Raw genomic sequence first — 24,532 nt, 5'->3', positions numbered from 1 at the left:
AGCATATGAGATGATCATAGATTAAGCCTGGTCTAAAGGCTGTCTGGATGAAGCATCTTAAAGTAGGAGTGCTGATTGATGGTCAGCTTCCCCCTTTTTAGATCCCAATAAATACGGTTACATGGACAGGGGGACCTGATCCTAGATCAGCTCTCCTACTCTGAGACACATGATACAAAGCCCCATGGAGCAACAATGAACATGCTATTTATATGCAGAACTAGTCTTAAATCGGTGTCCGGGAAACTGGCCTTAAATGTTGTCAGCAACGTAGCGGTGGTTAAAGTCCCAATCTGCAGTTCAAACTGGCCTTAAATGTTGTCAGCAACGTAGCGGTGGTTAAAGGAGCAGTCTGCAGTTCAAACTGGCCTTAAATGTTGTCAGCAACGTAGCGGGGGTTAAAGGCCCAATCTGCAGTTCAAACTGGCCTTAAATGTTGTCAGCAACGTAGCGCTGGTTAAAGGAGCAGTCTGCAGTTCAAACTGGCCTTAAATGTTGTCAGCAACGTAGCGGTGGTTAAAGGAGCAGTCTGCAGTTCAAACTGGCCTTAAATGTTGTCAGCAACGTAGCGGTGGTTAAAGGAGCAGTCTGCAGTTCAAACTGGCCTTAAATGTTGTCAGCAACGTAGCGGGGGTTAAAGGCGCCATCTGCAGTTCAAACTAGAGGTCGTCCGGTTAATTAGGGCCCATTTCAAGTTTTCATAACAAATCGATAATCAGCATTTTTGGAGGCCGATTATGGCCATGATTACATTAAATTCCACGAGGAAACTGCGTGGCAGGCTGACCACCTGTTACGCGAGTGCAGCAAGGAGCCAAGGTAAGTTGCTAGCTAGCATTAAACGAATGCAGTGAGCCAAGGTAAGTTGCTAGCTAGCATTAAACGAATGCAGTGAGCCAAGGTAAGTTGCTAGCTAGCATTAAACGAATGCAGTGAGCCAAGGTAAGTTGCTAGCTAGCATTAAACGAATGCAGTGAGCCAAGGTAAGTTGCTAGCTAGCATTAAACGAATGCAGTGAGCCAAGGTAAGTTGCTAGCTAGCATTAAACATATCTTATAAAAAACAATCAATCTCCACATAATCACTAGTTAACTACACATGGTTGATGATATTACCAGGTTAACTAGCTTGTCCTGCGTTGCCTGTTAATTTAACATCGAATCACAGCCTACCAAACGGGTGATGATGTAACAAAAGCACAATCTTTGCACGAATGTACCTAACCATAAACATCAATGCCTTTCTTAAAATCAATACACAGAAGTATATATTTTTAAACCTGCATATTTAGTTAAAACAAATTAATGTTAGCAGGCAATATTAACTAGGGATATTGTGTCACTTCTCTTGCGTTCATTGCACGCAGAGTCAGGGTATATGCAACCGAGTGGGCCGCCTGGATCGTTGCGAACTAATTTGTCAGAATTTTACATAATTATGACATAACATTGAAGGTTGTGCAATGTAACAGCAATATTTAGACTTAGGGATGCCACCCGTTCGATAAAATACGAAACGGTTCCGTATTTCACTGAAAGAATAAACATTTTGTTTTCGAAATGACAGTTTCCGGATTTGAACATATTGATGACCAAAGGCTCGTATTTCTGTGTTTATTATATTATAATTAAGTCTATGATTTGATATTTGATAGAGCAGTCTGACTGAGCGGTGGTAGGCAGCAGCAGGCTCGTAAACATTCAAACTTTACTGCGTTTGCCAGCAGCTCTTAGCAATGTTTGAAGCACAGCGCTGTTTATAACTTCAAGCCTATCAACTCCTGAGATTAGGCTGGCAATACTAAAGTGCCTATTAGAACATCCAATAGTCAAAGGTATATGAAATACAAATGGTATAGAGGGAAATAGTCGACATGTCATAATTCCTATAATAACTACAACCTAAAACTTCTTAACTGGGAATGTTGAACCTCCCAGCTTTCATGTGTTCTCATGTTCTGAGCAAGGAACTTAAACGTTAAGTTTTTTACACGGCACATATTGCACTTTTACTTTCTCCTCCAACACAGTGTTTTTGCATTATTTAATCCAAATTGAACACGTTTCATTATTTATTTGAGACTAAATAGATTTTATTTATGTATTATATTAAGTTAAAATAAGTGTTCATTCAGCATTGTTGTAATTGTCATTATTACAAATATTACCACACTCATATATATAAAAATCGTCAGATTAATCGGTATCGGCTTGTTTTGGTCCTCCAATAATTGTATCGGCGTTGAAAATGGAAGATTTCCCATTTAAAGGTGCCAGTACTGCCAGTGAGGTCTCTCCAGATCACTCTCAACTCTAGGTAGGCCTAGAGGCATGGGTCTGTCCAGATCACTCTCAACTCTAGGTAGGCCTAGAGGCATGGGTCTCTCCAGATCACTCTCAACTCTAGGTAGGCCTAGAGGCATGGGTCTCTCCAGATCACTCTCAACTCTAGGTAGGCCTAGAGGCATGGGTCTCTCTACCCTGGGTAGAGGCATGGGTCTCTCTACTCTAGGAGCTGGCCTGGGCCTTCCCGTCCTGGGTGATTGGTTCGGTATGTCCGCGCTGGACGACTGCTTAGGCCTGCCTAGCTGGCGGGTCGGTCCGATGGGCTTGGGAGCGTGGGTCCTCTGGTGCTGCCGGAGCCCCTGTAGATAGTAGAAACTCTTCCCGCACTCCTCACACTGATGGGGCTTCTCTCCCGTGTGGACTCTGAGGTGAACCTTGAGGTCAAATTCTCTGAAGTAACTCTTCCCACAGACGGAGCAGAGGTGGCTCTTCTGTCCGGTGTGCATACGGAAGTGACATGTAAGTTGGGACTGTTGCTTGAATCTCTTTCCGCACTCGGGGCAGAGGTGGGGTCTCTCTCCCCGGTGAGCGCTCTCGTGCTTCTTCAGCCCTTCTTCTGTGATGAAGCCCTTCCCACACTCGGTGCATTGGTAAGGCCTCTCCCCGGTGTGCATTCGCATGTGGATCTTAACGTAGTAATTACTGCGGAACCTCTTGCCACAGTCGGGGCAGGGGAAAGGCTTCTTGTTGTTGTGAGCCAATCGGTGTTCTTCCAACGGTGCCTTCTCAGAGAACTGCTCCCCACACAGCGAGCAGAAGAAAGAGGCCTTCTCTCCGCTGTCCTGAGACGTCATGTGTTTCTGCGCTGGCGGTAGATCTGGACAGTTGACGTTCTCCTGAGCTGCTGATGCGACGACGGTGTGATTCTCCTGGTGGTGTTCAGGACCTCTTGATGTAGAGGGACCTAACCCACCAGCAGACAACAAACTGGGGGTCCCGTCTGCAGGGACGATAAAAGGTTGACATTTAGGTTGTGGCCCCAAAACCTACCCCTATTCCCTATATCAGGGCTCTCCAACCCTGTTCCCGGAGAGATACCCTCCTGTAGGTTTTAAATCCAACCCTGTTCCTGGAGAGATACCTTCCTGTAGGTTTTAAATCCAACCCTGTTCCTGGAGCGATACCCTCCTGTAGGTTTTAATTCCAATCCTGTTCCTGGAGAGATACCTTCCTGTAGGTTTTTGCTCCATGGTTGGAGTTAAAACCTGCAGGAGGGTATCTCTCCAAGAACATGGTTGGAGTTAAAAGCTACAGGAGAGTTTCTTTGCAGAAACAGGCGTTAAAACCTACAGGAGGGTTTCTCTCCAGGAACAGGGTTGGAGTTAAAACCTACAGGAGAGTTTCTTTGCAGAAACAGGCGTTAAAACCTACAGGAGGGTATCTCTCCAGGAACAGGGTTGGAGTTAAAACCTACAGGAGGGTTTCTCTCCAGGAACAGGGTTGGAGTTAAAACCTACAGGAGGGTAGCTCTCCAGGAACAGGGTTGGAGTTAAAACCTACAGGAGAGTTTCTTTGCAGAAACAGGCGTTAAAACCTACAGGAGGGTATCTCTCCAGGAACAGGGTTGGAGTTAAAACCTACAGGAGGGTTTCTCTCCAGGAACAGGGTTGGAGTTAAAACCTACAGGAGGGTAGCTCTCCAGGAACAGGGTTGGAGTTGTACATTCAGTACAGTGCCTTCAGTACAGTGCCTTCAGTACAGTGTCTTCAGGAAGTATTCACACCACCCAAACATCAACATACAGTACAGTGCCTTCAGTACAGTGCCTTCAGTACAGTGCCTTCAGTACAGTGCCTTCAGGACAGTGCCTTCAGGACAGTGCCTTCAGTACAGTGCCTTCAGGACAGTGCCTTCAGTACAGTGCCTTCAGGACAGTGCCTTCAGTACAGTGCCTTCAGGACAGTGCCTTCAGGACAGTGCCTTCAGGACAGTGCCTTCAGTACAGTGCCTTCAGTACAGTGCCTTCAGGACAGTGCCTTCAGTACAGTGCCTTCAGTACAGTGTCAGAGTAATGACGTCATGTTTTTAGAAGTTCTTATAAATTCATTAAAAATAAAAAAAATGAAAAGCTGAAATGTCTTGAGTCAGTTAAGTGTTCCGCCCCTTTGTTATGACAAGACTAAATGAGTTCAGGAGTAAACATGTGCTTAACAAGTCACATAATAAGTTGCATGGACTCACTCTGTGTACAATAATATTGTTTAACATGATTGTTGAATGACTACCTCATCTCTGTTCCCCACACATACAATTATCTGTAAGGTCCCTCAGTCGAGCAGTGAATTTCAACCACAGATTCAACCACAAAGACCAGGGAGGTTTTCCAATGCCTCGCAAAGAAGGGCCCCTATTGGTTGATGGGTAAACATCAAAAAGCAGACACTGAATATCCCTTTGAGCAGGGTGAAGTTAGTAATTACACTTTGAATTGTTCTCCCACTTTGACTAGAGTATTTTGTGTTTATCATTAACCATTAAAAAAATAACAATTAAACCCATTTCAATCCCACCTTGTAACACAACAAAATGTGGAAAAAGTCAAGGGGTGTGAATCCTTTCTGAAGACAGTTGTGGACCACAACATCAACATACGTTTCTGAACGTCTTTCCAAAGTCTCTCTCACCTCTGTGTGTTTTCATGTGTGTTTTCAGGTTCCCTGGCTGAGTGAAACCCTTTCCGCACAGGGAGCAGCAGTACGGTTTCTCCCCGGTGTGGATTCTCACGTGCAACTTCAGCTTGGACGCGTCGGATAGTTCTTTGCCACAGGTCTGACATCGGTGAGTCCTCTTCCCTCTCCCCCGCCGCTGTCCTGTGGTTGGACCTGCTGCCTCACCAGAGAACACACCCAGACTCTCCTCTGGAACAAACACACAGTCTATCTCAAATGGTACCCTATTCCCTATTTATTTGTACCTTTATTTAACTAGGCAAGTCAGTTAAGAACAATTTCTTATTTTCAATGACGGCCTAGGAACAGTGGGTTAACTGGCCTAGGAACAGTGGGTTAACTGGCCTAGGAACAGTGGGTTAACTGGTCTAGGAACAGTGGGTTAACTGGTCTAGGAACAGTGGGTTAACTGCCTGTTCAGGGGCAGAACAACAGATTTGTACCTTGTCAGCTCGGGGATTTGAACTTGCAACCTTTCGGTTACTAGTCCAACTCTCTACCCACTAGGCTACCCTGCCACCCCAGGGTGCACTACCTTTGACAAGAGCCTATGGGCCCCTAGTGTGCACTACGTAGGGAATAGGGTGCCATAGGGCTCTGGTCTAAAGTAGTGCACTACGTAGGGAATAGGGTGCCATAGGGCTCTGGTCTAAAGTAGTGCACTACGTAGGGAATAGGGTGCCATTTGAGGCACAACCTACTCACAGTGAATTCACTAGTAGCCCGTCAGAAAGGCTATATAATAGTGCTACAGTCATGACGTAAAAGCCGTTGTGCGTCTCCATCACAGGCTCTCTTACCGGCGTGCTCCTCCTGATGTCTCCACAGCAGCTCTCTTACCATCTACTGTATCTTGCCTATGCCGCTCTGTACCATCACTCATTCATATATCTTTATGTACATATTCTTTATCCCCATACACTTGTGGAATTGTTAGCTAGATTACTTGTTGGTTATTACTGCATTGTCGGAACTAGAAGCACAAGCATTTCGCTACACTCGCATTGACATCTGCTAACCATGTGTATGTGACAAATACAATTTGATTTGATTTCTTACCGGCGTGCTGCTCCTGATGTCTCCGCAGCAGCTCTTGGTTGTCGAACGGCGTTCCACACACGTAGCAGTTGTAATCCAGATGTGTCTGCAGGTGTAGCAACAGCTCATATTCCCGGGGGAATCCCTCTCCACATTTAAAGCAGCGACGGTTGTTAAACCTCTTGGCTTTCGGTCGCTTCTGGTTGCCTTCTTGGACGCTGGTCTTCCGTTTGACCGGTTGTTTCTTCCGGTGTTTTGTCTGTGGTCCTGATGCAGAGGGACCACCGCCACCGGTCTTGGCTGTGTGACCAAAGAGAATGGGTTTAAAGGTCAAATACATTGTCCGTCGCCCCAAATGGCACGCTATATTCCCTATTTAGGGCACTACCTTTTGAACAGAGCCCTATATAGGGGACAGGATGCAATTTATAACGCAGACAAAGTAACAGTCTATAGTTGATGTTCTGTTGACAGGGAGCCATTTTAAAACACATCCAAATTAACAGGCTATAGTTGATGTTCTGTTTCTTCAGAATTACCCGAACCATCAACGTTCACCTCTTGTTCTTCCTCCTCCTCTTCCTCCTCTTCTTCTTCAGCTCTGGCCTTCAACCGAGGTGTTTGACTGGACTGCAAACCCTGAACTGGATTGGTCACCAGGATCCTCCAATGAAAACACAAGTCATTCTTGGTTAACAGTCAGTAGTAATATAATGTTTGTTGGCTGCCTTTCTGTTCCTTGTCAAACAGGGAGTGGAGATTTTGAGTGGCGGTTGGCTAAATCAAATCAAATGTATTTATATAGCCCTTCGTACATCAGCTGATATCTCAAAGTGCTGTACAGAAACCCAGCCTAAAAACCCCAAACAGCAAGCAATGCAGGTGTAGAAGCACGGTGGCTAGGAAAAACTCCCTAGAAAGGACTCCCTAAAACTCCCTAGAAATCTATACCTAACTTTAACCTAACCCCACCCATTCTCACCATTAACCCAAACCAATTCCATTAAACCCCCTCCCCCCCAAAACAAAACCTGAAAGCGACAGCATCAGCTCACAGCAAACCAAAGCACATACCTTTCTGATGAGGGATGTAGGAGGACCCCTTCCTCCACTGCCGTAGCGAGGGCCTGTGGGGATGGGTGGGGTTGGTTCCACTATAGGCTTCCCAGGGTGCATCTGCTGCATGTGTGACCGGATGCCTGCTCTGTACCTGTAGCTCTTGCCACACTCGTGGCACTGGTAGGGCTTCTCTCCAGAGTGGACTCTGAGATGCACCCGGAGGTCAAACTCTCTGGCGAAACTCTTCCCACACAGGAAGCAGAGATGGCTCCTCTCTCCGGTGTGGATCTTGAAGTGACAGGTCAGCTGGGATTGTTGTTTGAAACACTTGCCACACGCAGGGCATCGGTACGGTCTCTCTCCTCGGTGAGCGCTCTCGTGCTTCTTGAGCCCCTCCGCTGACAGGAAAGTCTTATCACACTGGGCGCAGCGGTAAGAGATCTTCCCACTGTGGATCTTCCGGTGGATCCTGATGTAACTCTTGCTGGAGAATCTCTTCCCACAGTCTGGACAGGGGTAAGGTTTCTCTGGTTTCTCATGGGAGTGGGCGATCATCAGGTGATCATCCAGAAGGCCTTTCTGAGAGAACACTGCCCCGCAGAGAGGGCACTGCGGTTTCGACTGGTTCTCTACAGTGTGAGTTCTCATGTGTATCTGTAGAGTTGATGGAGTTTGGCATTCCTCTCCTATTGGCTTAGCTGTGTGGTTGTCATGGTATTGGTCAGGGACTCCTATTGGTTTAGCTGTGCGGTTGTCATGGTATTGGTCCAGGACTCCTATTGGCTTAGCGGTGTGGTTGTCATGGTATTGGTCCAGAACTCCTATTGGCTTAGCTGTGTGGTTGTCATGGTATTGGTCCAGAACTCCTATTGGCTTAGCTGTGTGGTTGTCATGGTATTGATCTGGGACACCTATTGTAGGAAGCCTCTCCACAATGTCAGGCCAGAAACTGGGATTCCTGACTTCTCCTGCATGGGGGAAGATAGTGTTAGTTCATGTTAAGTCTAAACAGACAATGACTGGGGCCAGGATGATACCAGTATCACCCTACTCAGATAATGACTGGGGTCAAGATGATACCAGTATCACCCTACAAACATACCAGTATCACCCTACTCAGATAATGACTGGGGTCAGGACCCAGTATCTAAAAATGACTGGGGTCAGGACCAAACCAGTATCACCCTAAAGGACAATGCCCTAGGTGACTGGGGTCAGGACAATACCAGTATCACCCTACTCAGATAATGACTGGGGTTTGATACCAGTATCAACCCCCTGGGGTCAGGACAATACCAGTATCACCCTAAAACTCACCCTACTCAGAAATCCTGGGGTCAGGACGAACCAGTATCACCCTACAGATAATGACTGGGGTCAACAAACCAGTATCACCCTACTCAGATAATGACTGGGGTCAGGACAATACCAGTAACCCTACTCAGATAATGACTGGGGTCAAATACCAGTATCACCCTACCAGATAATGACTGGGGTCAGGACCCAGTATCACCCTACTCAGATAATGACTGGGGTCAAAACAAAGTATCACCCTACTCAGATAATGACTGGGGTCAGGACGATACCAGCATCACCCTACTCAGACAATGACAAAGTATCACAGATAATGACTCCACCAGTATCACCCTACTCAGATAATGACTGGGGTCAGGTTACCAGTATCACCCTACTCAGATAATGACTGGGGTCAGCACTATACCAGTATCACCCTCCTGGGACTGCACCCTACTCAGATAATGACTGGGGTCAGGGCCCCTACTCAGATAATGACTGTGGGGATCAGGGTGGGGTACCAGTATCACCCTACCAGATAATGACTGGGGTCAGGATGATACCAGTATCACCCTACTCAGATAATGACTGGGGTCAGGAGATACCAGTATCACCCTACTCAGATAATGACTGGGGTCAGGCCAATACCAGTATCACCCAACTCAGATAATGACTGTGGGTCAGGGGAGATACCAGTATCACCCTGCTCAGATAATGACTGGGGTAGGACGATACCAGTATCTTCAGACAATGACTGGGGTCAGGGCAGTGTGGCCCTACTCAGATAATGACTGGGTCAGGTACCAGTATCACCCTCTCAGATCTGGGGTCAGGACGGTATCACCCTCAGATAATGACTGGGGTCAGCACTATACCAGTATCACCCTACTCAGATAATGACTGGGATCAGGATGATACCAGTAACACCCTACTCAGATAATGACACTCAGGGCGGTACCAGTATCACCCTACTCAGATAATGACTGGGGTCAGGATGATACCAGTATCACCCTACTCAGATAATGACTGGGGTCAGGATGATACCAGTATCACCTACCAGATAATGACTGGGGTCAGGAGATACCAGTATCACCCTACTCAGATAATGACTGGGGTCAGGACAATACCAGTATCACCCTACTCAGATAATGACTGGGGTCAGGACAATCCAGTATCAGTGTAATGACTGGGGTCAGGATGATGGATCTGGAGACAATACCAGTATCACCCTACTCAGATAATGACAGGTCAGGACGATACCAGTCACCCTACTCAGACAATGACTGGGGTCAGGACTTCACCCTACTCAGACAGGGACAATACCAGTATCACCCTACTCAGATAATGACTGGGGTCAGGAGAACCAGTATCACCCTACTCAGATAATGACTGGGGTCAGGACGATACCAGTATCACCCTACTCAGATAATGACTGGGGTCAGGATGATACCAGTATCACCTACTCAGATAATGACTGGGGTCAGGACGATACCAGTATCACCCTACTCAGATAATGACTGGGGTTGTTTATCCAGTATCACCCTACTTAATGACTGGGATCAATCTCTACTCAGATAATGACTGGGGTCAGGCGATACCAGTATCACCCTACAGATAATGACTGGGGTCAGGATGATACCAGTATCACCCTAGGATCTTGATCCAGTATCACCCTACTGATAATGACTTCTCAGGGAGATACCAGGATAATGACTGGGGTCGGCCATCCAGTATCACCCAACTCAGATAATGACTCTCAGGACGATACCAGTATCACCCTACTCAGATAATGACTGGGGGTCAGGAGAAACCCTCTTCCCCACTGGGGTCAGGACAATACCAGTATCACCCTACTCAGATAATGACTGGGGTCAGGATGATACCAGTATCACCCTACAGATGGATGACTTGGAGGACGATTCTCTATCCCCTACAGATAATGACTGGGGTCAGGATGGTATCACCCTACTCAGATAATGTGGTCAGTCCAGTATCACCCTACTGATAATGACTGGGAACTCAGGACAATACCAGTATCACCTCTCAGAAATGACTGGGGTCAGGACAATACCAGGCACCCTACTGATAATGACTGTTGTCATGGACTGGGGTCAGGAGATACCAGTATCACCCTACTCAGATAATGACTGGGGTCAGGGCGGACCAGGTCAGATAATGACTGGGGTCAGCACTATTATCACCCTACTCAGATAATGACTGGGGTCAGGGAGATACCAGTATCACCCTACTCAATGACTGGGGTCAGGCCAATACCAGTATCACCCAACTCAGATCTGGTCTGACTGGGGTCAGGACGATAGCAGTGTCACCCTTGATAATGACTCATGGTATAATGACTCTCTACCTATTGACTGGGGTCAGCTGTGTGGTTGTCAGATAATGGGGTCCAGGGACTATCAGGTATCACTTCAGATAATGACTGGGGTCAGGAGTATCACCCTACTCAGTTGTCATGGTGATTGGTCCAGGACAATACCTATCACCCTAGTCAGATAATGACTGGGTGGTTGTAATGACATGTATCACCCTACTCAGATAATGACTGGGGTCAGGTGATACCAGTATCACCTATCAGATAATGACTGGGGTGGTTGTCATGGTAATGACTGGGGTCAGGGATACCAGTATCACCCTACTCAGATAATGACAGGGTTGATCTGGTATTGGTACCAGTATCACCCTACTCAGATACTCCCAGTATCACCCTACTCAGATAATGACTGGGGTCATTGGCTTACTGTGATAATGTCATACCAGTATCACCCTACTCAGATAATGACTGGGGTCAGGACGATATAATGACTGGGGTCAGTATCACCCTACTCACTCTGGGGTTAGACAATGTACTTGTTGGATCTGGGGTCAGGATGATACCAGTATCACCCTACTCAGATAATGACTGGGGTCAGGACGATACCAGTATCACCCTATCAGATAATGACTGGGGTCAGGACGATACCAGTATCACCCTACTCAGATAATGACTGGGGTCAGCACTCCAGTATCACCCTACTCAGATAATGACTGGGGTCAGGAGATACCAGTATCACCCTACTCAGATAATGACTGGGGTCAGGCCAATACCAGTATCACCCAACTCAGATAATGACTGGGGTCAGGACGATACCAGTATCACCCTACTCAGATAATGACTGGGGTCAGGAGATGTATCACCCTACTCAGATAATGACTGGGGTCAGTACCAGTCACCCTACTCAGATAATGACTGGGGTCAGGACTTACCAGTATCACCCTACTCAGATAATGACTGGGGGCACTATACCAGTATCACCCTACTCAGATAATGACTGGGGTCAGGACCCAGTATCACCCTACTCAGATAATGACTGGGGTCAGGACAATACCAGTATCACCCTACTCAGATAATGACTGGGGTCAGGACAATACCAGCATCACCCTACTCAGATAATGACTGGGGTCAGGACAATACCAGTATCACCCTAGTCAGATAATGACTGGGGTCAGGACAATACCAGTATCACCCTACTCAGATAATGACTGGGGTCAGGACAATACCAGTATCACCCTACTCAGATACTCAGATAATGACCAGTATCACCCTACTCAGATAATGACTGTCAGGACAATACCAGTATCACCCTACTCAGATAATGACTGGGGTCAGGACGATACCAGTATCACCCTACTCAGACAATGACTGGGGTCAGGACGATACCAGTATCACCCTACTCATATAATGACTGGGGTCAGGACAATACCAGTATCACCCTACTCAGATAATGACTGGGGTCAGGGAGCTACCAGTATCACCCTACTCAGATAATGACTGGGGTCAGGATGATACCAGTATCACCCTACTCAGATAATGACTGGGGTCAGGACGATACCAGTATCACCCTACTCAGTTCTTCCTCCTCCTCTTCCTCCTCCTCTTCTTCAATGACTGGGGTCAGGACGATACCAGTATCACCCTACTCAGATAATGACTGGGGTCAGGACGATACCAGTATCACCCTACTCAGATAATGACTGGGGTCAGGATGATACCAGTATCACCCTACTCAGATATTGACTGGGGTCAGGACAATACCAGTATCACCCTACTCAGATAATGACTGGGGTCAGGATGATACCAGTATCACCCTACTCAGATAATGACTGGGGTCAGGACAATACCAGTATCACCCTACTCAGATAATGACTGGGGTCAGGATGATACCAGTATCACCATACTCAGACAATGACTGGGGTCAGGACAATACCAGTAACACCCTACTCAGATAATGACTGGGGTCAGGACAATACCAGTATCACCCTACTCAGATAATGACTGGGGTCAGGATGATACCAGTATCACCCTACTCAGATAATGACTGGGGTCAGGGAGATACCAGTATCACCCTACTCAGATAATGACTGGGGTCAGGACAATACCAGTATCACCCTACTCAGATAATGACTGGGGTCAGGACGGTACCAGTATCACCCTACTCAGATAATGACTGGGGTCAGGATGATACCAGTATCACCCTACTCAGATAATGACTGGGGTCAGGACAATACCAGTATCACCCTACTCAGATAATGACTGGGGTCAGGACGATACCAGTATCACCCTACTCAGACAATGACTGGGGTCAGGACGATACCAGTATCACCCTACTCATATAATGACTGGGGTCAGGACAATACCAGTATCACCCTACTCAGATAATGACTGGGGTCAGGGAGCTACCAGTATCACCCTACTCAGATAATGACTGGGGTCAGGGCGATACCAGTATCACCCTACTCAGATAATGACTGGGGTCAGGATGATACCAGTATCACCCTACTCAGATAATGACTGGGGTCAGGACGATACCAGTATCACCCTACTCAGATAATGACTGGGGTCAGCACTATACCAGTATCACCCTACTCAGATAATGACTGGGATCAGGATGATACCAGTAACACCCTACTCAGATAATGACTGGGGTCAGGGCGATACCAGTATCACCCTACTCAGATAATGACTGGGGTCAGGATGATACCAGTATCACCCTACTCAGATAATGACTGGGGTCAGGATGATACCAGTATCACCCTACTCAGATAATGACTGGGGTCAGGGAGATACCAGTATCACCCTACTCAGATAATGACTGGGGTCAGGCCAATACCAGTATCACCCAACTCAGATAATGACTGGGGTCAGGACGATACCAGTATCACCCTACTCAGATAATGACTGGGGTCAGGGAGATACCAGTATCACCCTACTCAGATAATGACTGGGGTCAGGACAATACCAGTATCACCCTACTCAGATAATGACTGGGGTCAGGATGATACCAGTATCACCCTACTCAGATAATGACTGGGGTCAGGACGATACCAGTATCACCCTACTCAGATAATGACTGGGGTCAGGACAATACCAGTATCACCCTACTCAGATAATGACTGGGGTCAGGACAATACCAGTATCACCCTACTCAGATAATGACTGGGGTCAGGACATACCAGTATCACCCTACTCAGATAATGACTGGGGTCAGGACAATACCAGTATCACCCTACTCAGATAATGACTGGGGTCAGGATGATACCAGTATCACCCTACTCAGATAATGACTGGGGTCAGGACATACCAGTATCACCCTACTCAGATAATGACTGGGGTCAGGACGATACCAGTATCACCCTACTCAGATAATGACTGGGGTCAGGACATACCAGTATCACCCTACTCAGATAATGACTGGGGTCAGGAGATACCAGTATCACCCTACTCAGATAATGATGGGGTCAGGGATACCAGTATCACCCTACTCAGATAATGACTGGGGTCAGGACAATACCAGTATCACCCTACTCAGATAATGACTGGGGTCAGGACGATACCAGTATCACCCTACTCAGATAATGACTGGGGTCAGGTACCAGTATCACCCTACTCAGATAATGACTGGGGGTCAGGACAATACCAGTATCACCCTACTCAGATAATGACTGGGGTCAGGACGATACCAGTATCACCCTACTCAGATAATGACTGGGGTCAGGTACCCTACTCAGATAATGACTGGAGGACAATACCAGTATCACCCTACTCAGATAATGACTGGGGTCAGGAAATACCAGTATCACCCTACTCAGATAATGACTGGGGTCAGGACAATACCAGTATCACCCTACTCAGATAATGACTGGGGTCAGGACATACCAGTATCACCTACTCAGATAATGACTGGGGTCAGGACAATACCAGTATCACCCTACTCAGATAATGACTGGGGTCAGGACAATACCAGTATCACCCTACTCAGATAATGACTGGGGTCAGGAGATACCAGTATCACCCTAACTCAGATAATGACTGGGGTCAGGACAATACCAGTATCACCCTACTCAGATAATGACTGGGGTCAGGACAATACCAGTATCACCCTACTCAGATAATGACTGGGGTCAGGACATACCAGTATCACCCTACTCAGATAATGACTGGGGTCAGGACAATACCAGTATCACCCTACTCAGATAATGACTGGGGTCAGGACGATACCAGTATCACCCTACTCAGATAATGACTGGGGTCAGGACAATACCAGTATCACCCTACTCAGATAATGACTGGGGTCAGGACTACCAGTATCACCCTACTCAGATAATGACTGGGGTCAGGACAATACCAGTATCACCCTACTCAGATAATGACTGGGGTCAGGACAATACCAGTATCACCCTACTCAGATAATGACTGGGGTCAGGATGATACCAGTATCACCCTACTCAGATAATGACTGGGGTCAGGACGATACCAGTATCACCCTACTCAGATAATGACTGGGGTCAGGACAATACCAGTATCACCCTACTCAGATAATGACTGGGGTCAGGACAATACCAGTATCACCCTACTCAGATAATGACTGGGGTCAGGACTATACCAGTATCACCCTACTCAGATAATGACTGGGGTCAGGGAGATACCAGTATCACCCTACTCAGATAATGACTGGGGTCAGGACAATACCAGTATCACCCTACTCAGATAATGACTGGGGTCAGGACGATACCAGTATCACCCTACTCAGATAATGACTGGGGTCAGGACAATACCAGTATCACCCTACTCAGATAATGACTGGGGTCAGGACGATACCAGTATCACCCTACTCAGATAATGACTGGGGTCAGGACAATACCAGTATCACCCTACTCAGATAATGACTGGGGTCAGGACGATACCAGTATCACCCTACTCAGATAATGACTGGGGTCAGGACGATACCAGTATCACCCTACTCAGATAATGACTGGGGTCAGGACAATACCAGTATCACCCTACTCAGATAATGACTGGGGTCAGGACAATACCAGTATCACCCTACTCAGATAATGACTGGGGTCAGGATGATACCAGTATCACCCTACTCAGATAATGACTGGGGTCAGGACAATACCAGTATCACCCTACTCAGATAATGACTGGGGTCAGGACAATACCAGTATCACCCTACTCAGATAATGACTGGGGTCAGGACAATACCAGTATCACCCTACTCAGATAATGACTGGGGTCAGGATGATACCAGTATCACCCTACTCAGATAATGACTGGGGTCAGGACGATACCAGTATCACCCTACTCAGATAATGACTGGGGTCAGGACAATACCAGTATCACCCTACTCAGACAATGACCACCTCTGGCCTGCTCGCCTCCCTACCACTGAGGAAGTACACCCTCTCAGATAATGACTGGGGTCTGGCCCCCAATGGTGGAACAAACTCCCTCACGACGCCAGGACAGCGGAGTCAATCACCACTTCCGGGGACACCTGAAACCAGTATCACCTCTTTAGACCTAATGATGGGATAAAGTAATCCTTCTCACCCCCTCCCCCTTAAAAGACCTAGATGCACTATTGTAAAGTCTGTTCCACTGGATGTCATAAGGTGAAAGCTCTGGATAAGATAAAATGACTGGGGTCAGGACGATACCAGTATCACCCTACTCAGATAATGACTGGGGTCAGGACAATACCAGTATCACCCTACTCAGATAATGACTGGGGTCAGGACAATACCAGTATCACCCTACTCAGATAATGACTGGGGTCAGGATGATACCAGTATCACCCTACTCAGATAATGACTGGGGTCAGGACAATACCAGTATCACCCTACTCAGATAATGACTGGGGTCAGGATGATACCAGTATCACCCTACTCAGATAATGACTGGGGTCAGGACAATACCAGTAACACCCTACTCAGATAATGACTGGGGTCAGGACAATACCAGTATCACCCTACTCAGATAATGACTGGGGTCAGGATGATACCAGTATCACCCTACTCAGATAATGACTGGGGTCAGGACGATACCAGTATCACCCTACTCAGATAATGACTGGGGTCAGGACAATACCAGTATCACCCTACTCAGATAATGACTGGGGTCAGGACAATACCAGTATCACCCTACTCAGATAATGACTGGGGTCAGGATGATACCAGTATCACCCTACTCAGATAATGACTGGGGTCAGGATGATACCAGTATCACCCTACTCAGATAATGACTGGGGTCAGGATGGTACCAGTATCACCCTACTCAGATAATGACTGGGGTCAGGACGATATTAATTAATTCTTCACACCTCTTTAGTCACACCTTCTGTCTGACACCTCTTTAGTCACATCTTCTGCCTGACACCTCTTCAGTTACACCCTCTGTCTGACACCTCTTCTCTTTAGTCACACCCTCTGTCTGACACCTCTTTAGTCACATCTTCTGTCTGACACCTCTTCAGTCACACCTTCTGTCTGACACCTCTTCAGTCACACCTTCTGTCTGACACCTCTTCAGTCACACCTTCTGTCTGACACCTCTTTAGTCACACCTTCTGCCTGACACCTCTTCTCTTTAGTCACACCTTCTGTCTGACACCTCTTTAGTCACACCCTCTGTCTGACACCTCTTTAGTCACTCCTTCTGCCTGACACCTCTTCTCTTTAGTCACACCTTCTGTCTGACACCTCTTTAGTCACACCTTCTGCCTGACACCTCTTTAGTCACACCTTCTACCGACACCTCTTTAGTCACACCTTCTGTCTACACTGACACCTCTTTAGTCACACCTTCTGCCTGACACCTCTTTAGTCACACCTTCTGCCTGACACCTCTTTAGTCACACCTTCTGCCCACACTGACACCTCTTTAGTCACACCTTCTGCCTGACACCTCTTTAGTCACACCTTCTGTCTGACACCTCTTTAGTCACACCTTCTGTCTACACTGACACCTCTTCTCTTTAGTCACACCTTCTGCCTGACACCTCTCTAGTCACACCTTCTGTCTGACACCTCTTTAGTCACACCTTCTGTCTACACTGACACCTCTTCTCTTTAGTCACACCTTCTGCCTGACACCTCTTTAGTCACACCTTCTGTCTGACACCTCTTTAGTCACACCTTCTGCCTGACACCTCTTCTCTTTAGTCACACCTTCTACCGACACCTCTTTAGTCACATTTAATCCCATTTTTCTGTCTCTGTGTCCAGTATAAAGGAAGTTAAAAGTTGTTTTGTGAGCCAATGCCAACTAACGTTAGCGCTACGCTAGTTAGCAATTATTATTATTTTTAGATGTTTTATTTAACCTTTATTCCACTAGGCAAGTCAATTGTGCTGCCGCTAGTCAGCAACTTCCTTCAAACTGCAAGCAGAAACATAAACATGGTATCCAAGAGTTTGGGGACGTAGATAAAGGGCCTCAATACCAAATCCCAAAGTATCCCTTTAAAGAGAACAAAGATATTTCCAGAGTTGGGTCACTGGGCAGATGTACGACTTCCCACCTTTTAAAGAGGACAAAGATATTTCCAGAGTTGGGTCAACTGGTCAGATGCACGACTTCTCACCTTTGTGCACACTCTGGTGTATTTTCAGATTTCCTTTCTGAGCGAATCTCTTCCCGCACACAGAGCACTGGAAAGGCTTCTCTCCCGTGTGTATCCGCTCGTGCATCATCAGTTTATGTGCATCGGATGCTTCGTATCCACACGTTGAGCAGCGGTGAACCTTCTTGGTTTTGAACATGGTCGTTCCATCTATATGAATGGTCTGGTGTAAGAGCATGTCGTAGACGCGGGAGAATCCCTCTCCACATTTAAAGCAGCGGTGGGTCATCTTAGCTTTCTTCTGCTTCGGATTCTTTTCCTTCTTCGGTTTCTCTTTTCTCTTCGGTTGCTTTTGTTCTGGACTCTTCTTCCGTTTGGTCGCCCGTGTCTTCTCTTTCTCCCGGTGTTGTCGTTCCACCGCTTCTGGTGTTGAGGTAGTTCCCTCACTACCGTGGCAGGAATTAGGACTCATTCCTGTGGAGAGAAGAGAGTTCAGTGGGTCAGTACAGGTAGAGTTCCCTCACTACCGTGGCAGGAGGTAGGACTCATCAGTATGAGTAGAGTTCCCTAACTACCGTGGCAGAAGGTAGGACTCATCAGTACAGGTAGAGTTCCCTCCCTACCGTGGCATGAGGTAGAACTCATCAGTATGGGTAGAGTTCCCTCCCTACCGTGGCATGAGGTAGAACTCATCAGTACGGGTAGAGTTCCCTCACTACCGTGGCAGGAGGTAGGACTCATCAGTATGAGTAGAGTTCCCTAACTACCGTGGCAGAAGGTAGGACTCATCAGTACAGGTAGAGTTCCCTCCCTACCGTGGCATGAGGTAGGACTCATCAGTATGGGTAGAGATCCCTCACTACCGTGGCAGGAGGTAGGACTCATCAGTACAGGTAGAGTTCCCTCCCTACCGTGGCAGGAGGTAGGACTCATCAGTATGGGTAGAGATCCCTCCCTACCGTGGCATGAGGTAGGACTCATCAGTATGGGTAGAGTTCCCTCACTACCGTGGCATGAGGTAGAACTCATCAGTATGGGTAGAGTTCCCTCACTACTGTGGCATGAGGTAGGACTCATCAGTATGGGTAGAGTTCCCTCACTACCGTGGCAGGAGGTAGGACTCATCAGTATGGGTTGAGTTCCCTAACTACCGTGGCAGGAGGTAGGACTCATCAGTATGGGTTGAGTTCCCTAACTACCGTGGCAGGAGGTAGGACTCATCAGTACGGGTAGAGTTCCCTCACTACCGTGGCATGAGGTAGAACTCATCAGTATGGGTAGAGTTCCCTAACTACCGTGGCAGGAGGTAGGACTCATCAGTACGGGTAGAGTTCCCTCACTACCGTGGCATGAGGTAGGACTCATCAGTATGGGTAGAGTTCCCTAACTACCGTGGCAGGAGGAAGGACTCATCAGTACGGGTAGAGTTCCCTCCCTACCGTGGCATGAGGTAGGACTCATCAGTATGGGTAGAGTTCCCTCACTACCGTGGCAGGAGGTAGGACTCATCAGTATGGGTAGAGTTCCCTCACTACCGTGGCAGGAGGTAGGACTCATCAGTATGGGTAGAGTTCCCTCACTACCGTGGCAGGAGGTAGGACTCATCAGTATGGGTAGAGTTCCCTCACTACCGTGGCAGGAGGTAGGACTCATCAGTATGGGTAGAGTTCCCTCACTACCGTGGCAGGAGGTAGGACTCATCAGTACAGGTAGAGTTCCCTCACTACCGTGGCAGGAGGTAGGACTCATCAGTATGGGTAGAGTTCCCTCACTACCGTGGCAGGAGGTAGGACTCATCAGTATGGGTAGAGTTCCCTCACTACCGTGGCAGGAGGTAGGACTCATCAGTACAGGTAGAGTTCCCTCACTACCGTGGCAGGAGGTAGGACTCATCAGTACGGGTAGAGTTCCCTCACTACCGTGGCAGGAGGCAAGACTCATCAGTATGGGTAGAGTTCCCTCACTACCGTGGCAGGAGGTAGGACTCATCAGTATGGGTAGAGTTCCCTAACTACAGTTGCAGGAGGTAGGACTCATCAGTACAGGTAGAGTTCCCTCCCTACCGTGGCATGAGGTAGGACTCATCAGTATGGGTAGAGTTCCCTCACTACCGTGGCAGGAGGCAAGACTCATCAGTACAGGTAGAGTTCCCTCACTACAGTGGCAGGAGGTAGGACTCATCAGTATGGGTAGAGTTCCCTCACTACCGTGGCAGGAGGTAGGACTCATCAGTATGGGTAGAGTTCCCTCACTACTGTGGCATGAGGTAGGACTCATCAGTATGGGTAGAGTTCCCTCACTACTGTGGCATGAGGTAGGACTCATCAGTATGGGTAGAGTTCCCTCACTACCGTGGCACGTAGCGTACATGCTATTGTGTGAAAACAGTGGCCACACATTCCCTATAAAGGGAATATTGTGCCATTTGGGATGAACACGTTCTTTAACTCACCTTTCTGTCACCACTTGTAAACAGGATATGTTTACATATCTTACATTACTCATCTCATATGTATCTACTGTATTCTATCCTACTGTATTTTAGTCTATGCATTACTCATCTCATATGTATCTACTGTATTCTATTCTACTGTATATTAGTCTATGCATTACTCATCTCATATGTATATACTGTATTCTATTCTACTGTATCTTAGTCTATGCATTACTCATCTCATATGTATATACTGTATTCTATCCTACTGTATTTTAGTCTATGCATTACTCATCTCATATGTATATACTGTATTCTATTCTACTGTATATTAGTCTATGCATTACTCATCTCATATGTATATACTGTATTCTATTCTACTGTATATTAGTCTATGCATTACTCATCTCATATGTATATACTGTATTCTATTCTACTGTATCTACCAATAACATCTGCTAACCATGTGTATGTGACCAATAACATCTGCTAACCATGTGTATGTGACCAATAACATCTGCTAACCCTGTGTATGTGACCAATAACATCTGCTAACCATGTGTATGTGACCAATAACATCTGCTAACCACGTGTATGTGACCAATAACATCTGCTAACCATGTGACCAATAACATCTGCTAACCATGTGTATGTGACCAATAACATCTGCTAACCATGTGACCAATAACATCTGCTAACCATGTGTATGTGACCAATAACATCTGCTAACCATGTGTATGTGACCAATAACATCTGCTAACCATGTGTATGTGACCAATAACATCTGCTAACCATGTGTATGTGACCAATAACATCTGCTAACCATGTGTATGTGACCAATAACATCTGCTAACCGTGTGTATGTGACCAATAACATCTGCTAACCGTGTGTATGTGACCAATAACATCTGCTAACCATGTGTATGTGACCAATAACATCTGCTAACCATGTGTATGTGACCATTAACATCTGCTAACCATGTGTATGTGACCATTAACATCTGCTAACCATGTGTATGTGACCAATAACATCTGCTAACCATGTGTATGTGACCAATAACATCTGCTAACCATGTGTATGTGACCAATAACATCTGCTAACCGTGTGTATGTGACCAATAACATCTGCTAACCATGTGTATGTGACCAATAACATGTGATTTGACTTTGATTTACCAAGATGAGGAGTATCCCAGGAAGCTTGTTCTACTACAGAATTCAACAGATCACCAACTTCCTCTTCCTCCCCTTCCTCCTCCTCTTCTTCATCTTCACCCTCTTCTTCCTCTTCCCACTCTTCTTCGTCCTCTTCTTCTTCCTCCTCCTCTTCTTCTTCTTCCTCATCCTCCTCTTGTTCAATATGAATGTTCATCCCAGGTGTTTGAGTGATGTCCTTCTCATGTCTTTGGTCAGGGCCCAGAGACTCTGTCGACCCCGATTGAGCCCCAGGATCCTAGAATAAAGACGGGACTGTTTCTAGTAAAGTTACCATGGAAACCATGTTGGAACAAAAACGGGTTCAATAGAACAGTGAAATATATAATAATAATGTTTATAATGGTAACAATATCTCCTATTAAAATGTTTGTTATTATTGTCTCCCACCTTGTTGGTGTGTGATGTAAGGGGACTTCCTCCTTCACTACCAGAGTCACGGACAGGACTCTCACCTGTAGAGAGAGGTTGGTATTATGGGTTATAATGAGACTACCAGGACTCTCACCTGTAGAGAGAGGTTGGTATTATGGGTTATAATGAGACTACCAGGACACCTGTAGAGAGAGGTTGGTATTATGGGTTATAATGAGACTACCAGGACACCTGTAGAGAGAGGTTGGTATTATGGGTTATAATGAGACTACCAGGACACCTGTAGAGAGAGGTTGGTATTATGGGTTATAATGAGACTACCAGAGTCATGGACAGGACTCTCACCTGTAGAGAGAGGTTGGTATTATGGGTTATAATGAGACTACCAGAGTCATGGACAGGACTCTCACCTGTAGAGAGAGGTTGGTATTATGGGTTATAATGAGACTACCAGGACTCCTGTAGAGAGAGGTTGGTATTATGGGTTATAATGAGACTACCAGGACTCTCACCTGTAGAGATAGGTTGGTATTATGGGTTATAATGAGACTACCAGGACACCTGTAGAGAGAGGTTGGTATTATGGGTTATAATGAGACTACCAGGACACCTGTAGAGAGAGGTTGGTATTATGGGTTATAATGAGACTACCAGAGTCATGGACAGGACTCTCACCTGTAGAGAGAGGTTGGTATTATGGGTTATAATGAGACTACCAGGACTCTCTCCTGTAGAGATAGGTTGGTATTATGGGTTATAATGAGACTACCAGAGTCATGGACAGAACTTTCACCTGTAGAGAGAGGTTGGTATTATGGGTTATAATGAGACTACCAGGACTCCTGTAGAGAGAGGTTGGTATTATGGGTTATAATGAGACTACCAGAGCCACGGACAGGACTCTCACCTGTAGAGAGAGGTTGGTATTATGGGTTATAATGAGACTACCAGGACTCCTGTAGAGAGAGGTTGGTATTATGGGTTATAATGAGACTACCAGGACTCTCTCCTGTAGAGATAGGTTGGTAATATGGGTTATAATGAGACTACCAGGACTCCTGTAGAGAGAGGTTGGTATTATGGGTTATAATGAGACTACCAGGACTCCTGTAGAGATAGGTTGGTATTATGGGTTATAATGAGACTACCAGGACTCTCTCCTGTAGAGATAGGTTGGTAATATGGGTTATAATGAGACTACCAGGACTCCTGTAGAGATAGGTTGGTATTATGGGTTATAATGAGACTACCAGGACTCTCTCCTGTAGAGATAGGTTGGTAATATGGGTTATAATGAGACTACCAGGACTCCTGTAGAGATAGGTTGGTATTATGGGTTATAATGAGACTACCAGGACTCTCTCCTGTAGAGAGAGGTTGGTATTATGGGTTATAATGAGACTACCAGGACTCCTGTAGAGATAGGTTGGTATTATGGGTTATAATGAGACTACCAGGACTCCTGTAGAGAGAGGTTGGTATTATGGGTTATAATGAGACTACCAGGACTCTCTCCTGTAGAGATAGGTTGGTAATATGGGTTATAATGAGACTACCAGAGTCATGGACAGGACTCTCTCATGTAGAGATTGGTTGGTAATAGGGGTTAGACCAGGGGTCTGTGTTAGACTCAGGCCCCCTGGGAGGGGGGGGGGGGGCATTTCCAGCATTGGGGGGGACCCCTCCCCCAGACACGCCATGTCTATTTCTATGGGCACCAGCACTGTTCATGACACACACCGTTCACACGCCTCTTGTTGGTGGAGAGGATTTTGCAGGTTTAAAGTGTATTTCCTGCAGTTCTACACATTTAGTCATCGGGGAGCAGGGAACATTCTGCTGTATTGAAGTCATGTCTAATGTGTATTCATGTGATATCTGAGTGACTCAAACATGGCATCAAAATCTATGAGCTGAAAAACGTTAGCTGACATGGGCTAGTTGACCAGGACATTTCAGACCAGTTATATATATCTCTCTATGGTATGGAATGACTAACATGACAAGAGGAACTGAACGATGAACTACCCAATTTCGACATTGCACCTTGTGCATTCTACTATTACAACTTTCAAGAGTACGTTTAAAGCCAGACTGAGTTCCTTAAAACCCCCGGGTTAGATAATGAGTCAGACTATTACTGTGTAACTGGAGAACAGTCAAGTGTTCTGCTTCCACTTACTATGTTGAACAGAATCCCAG

General features: G+C 46.5%; 1 protein-coding gene across 1 annotated transcript; it reads right to left on the bottom strand.

Moving 5' to 3' along the window:
• Nucleotides 1-1,584: 1,584 nt before the first annotated feature.
• Nucleotides 1,585-24,532, bottom strand: LOC115117766 (zinc finger protein 420-like). The gene is made up of 9 exons (XM_065002186.1): nucleotides 24,513-24,532; nucleotides 22,346-22,410; nucleotides 21,917-22,193; nucleotides 18,328-18,780; nucleotides 7,127-8,079; nucleotides 6,659-6,716; nucleotides 6,074-6,352; nucleotides 4,970-5,203; nucleotides 1,585-3,285 (listed from the first exon to the last, which is right to left on the bottom strand). Exons 3-9 carry the CDS (start codon nucleotides 22,110-22,112, stop codon nucleotides 2,264-2,266), a joined length of 3,195 nt encoding a protein of 1,064 aa, XP_064858258.1. The 5' UTR covers nucleotides 22,113-22,193; nucleotides 22,346-22,410; nucleotides 24,513-24,532; the 3' UTR covers nucleotides 1,585-2,263.

The sequence above is a fragment of the Oncorhynchus nerka genome, linkage group LG15, assembly GCF_034236695.1.
Source record: "Oncorhynchus nerka isolate Pitt River linkage group LG15, Oner_Uvic_2.0, whole genome shotgun sequence".
NCBI lineage: Eukaryota > Metazoa > Chordata > Actinopteri > Salmoniformes > Salmonidae > Oncorhynchus > Oncorhynchus nerka.
Note: the sequence above shows the minus strand (reverse complement) of the source record. Positions and strands in the feature narration are given on the sequence as shown.

What these genes read in the sequence shown, in the direction of transcription:
- LOC115117766 (XM_065002186.1), bottom strand. Translation starts at nt 22,112, where the DNA reads ATGAACATTCATATTGAACAAGAGGAGGATGAGGAAGAAGAAGAAGAG. An exon ending in GTCAAACACCTCGGTTGAAG is followed by an intron (nt 6,353 to 6,658) that starts GCCAGAGCTGAA and finishes TTGGTCACACAG; the next exon opens with CCAAGACCGGTGGCGGTGGT. An exon ending in ACACATGAAAACACACAGAG is followed by an intron (nt 3,286 to 4,969) that starts GTGAGAGAGACT and finishes TCGTCCCTGCAG; the next exon opens with ACGGGACCCCCAGTTTGTTG.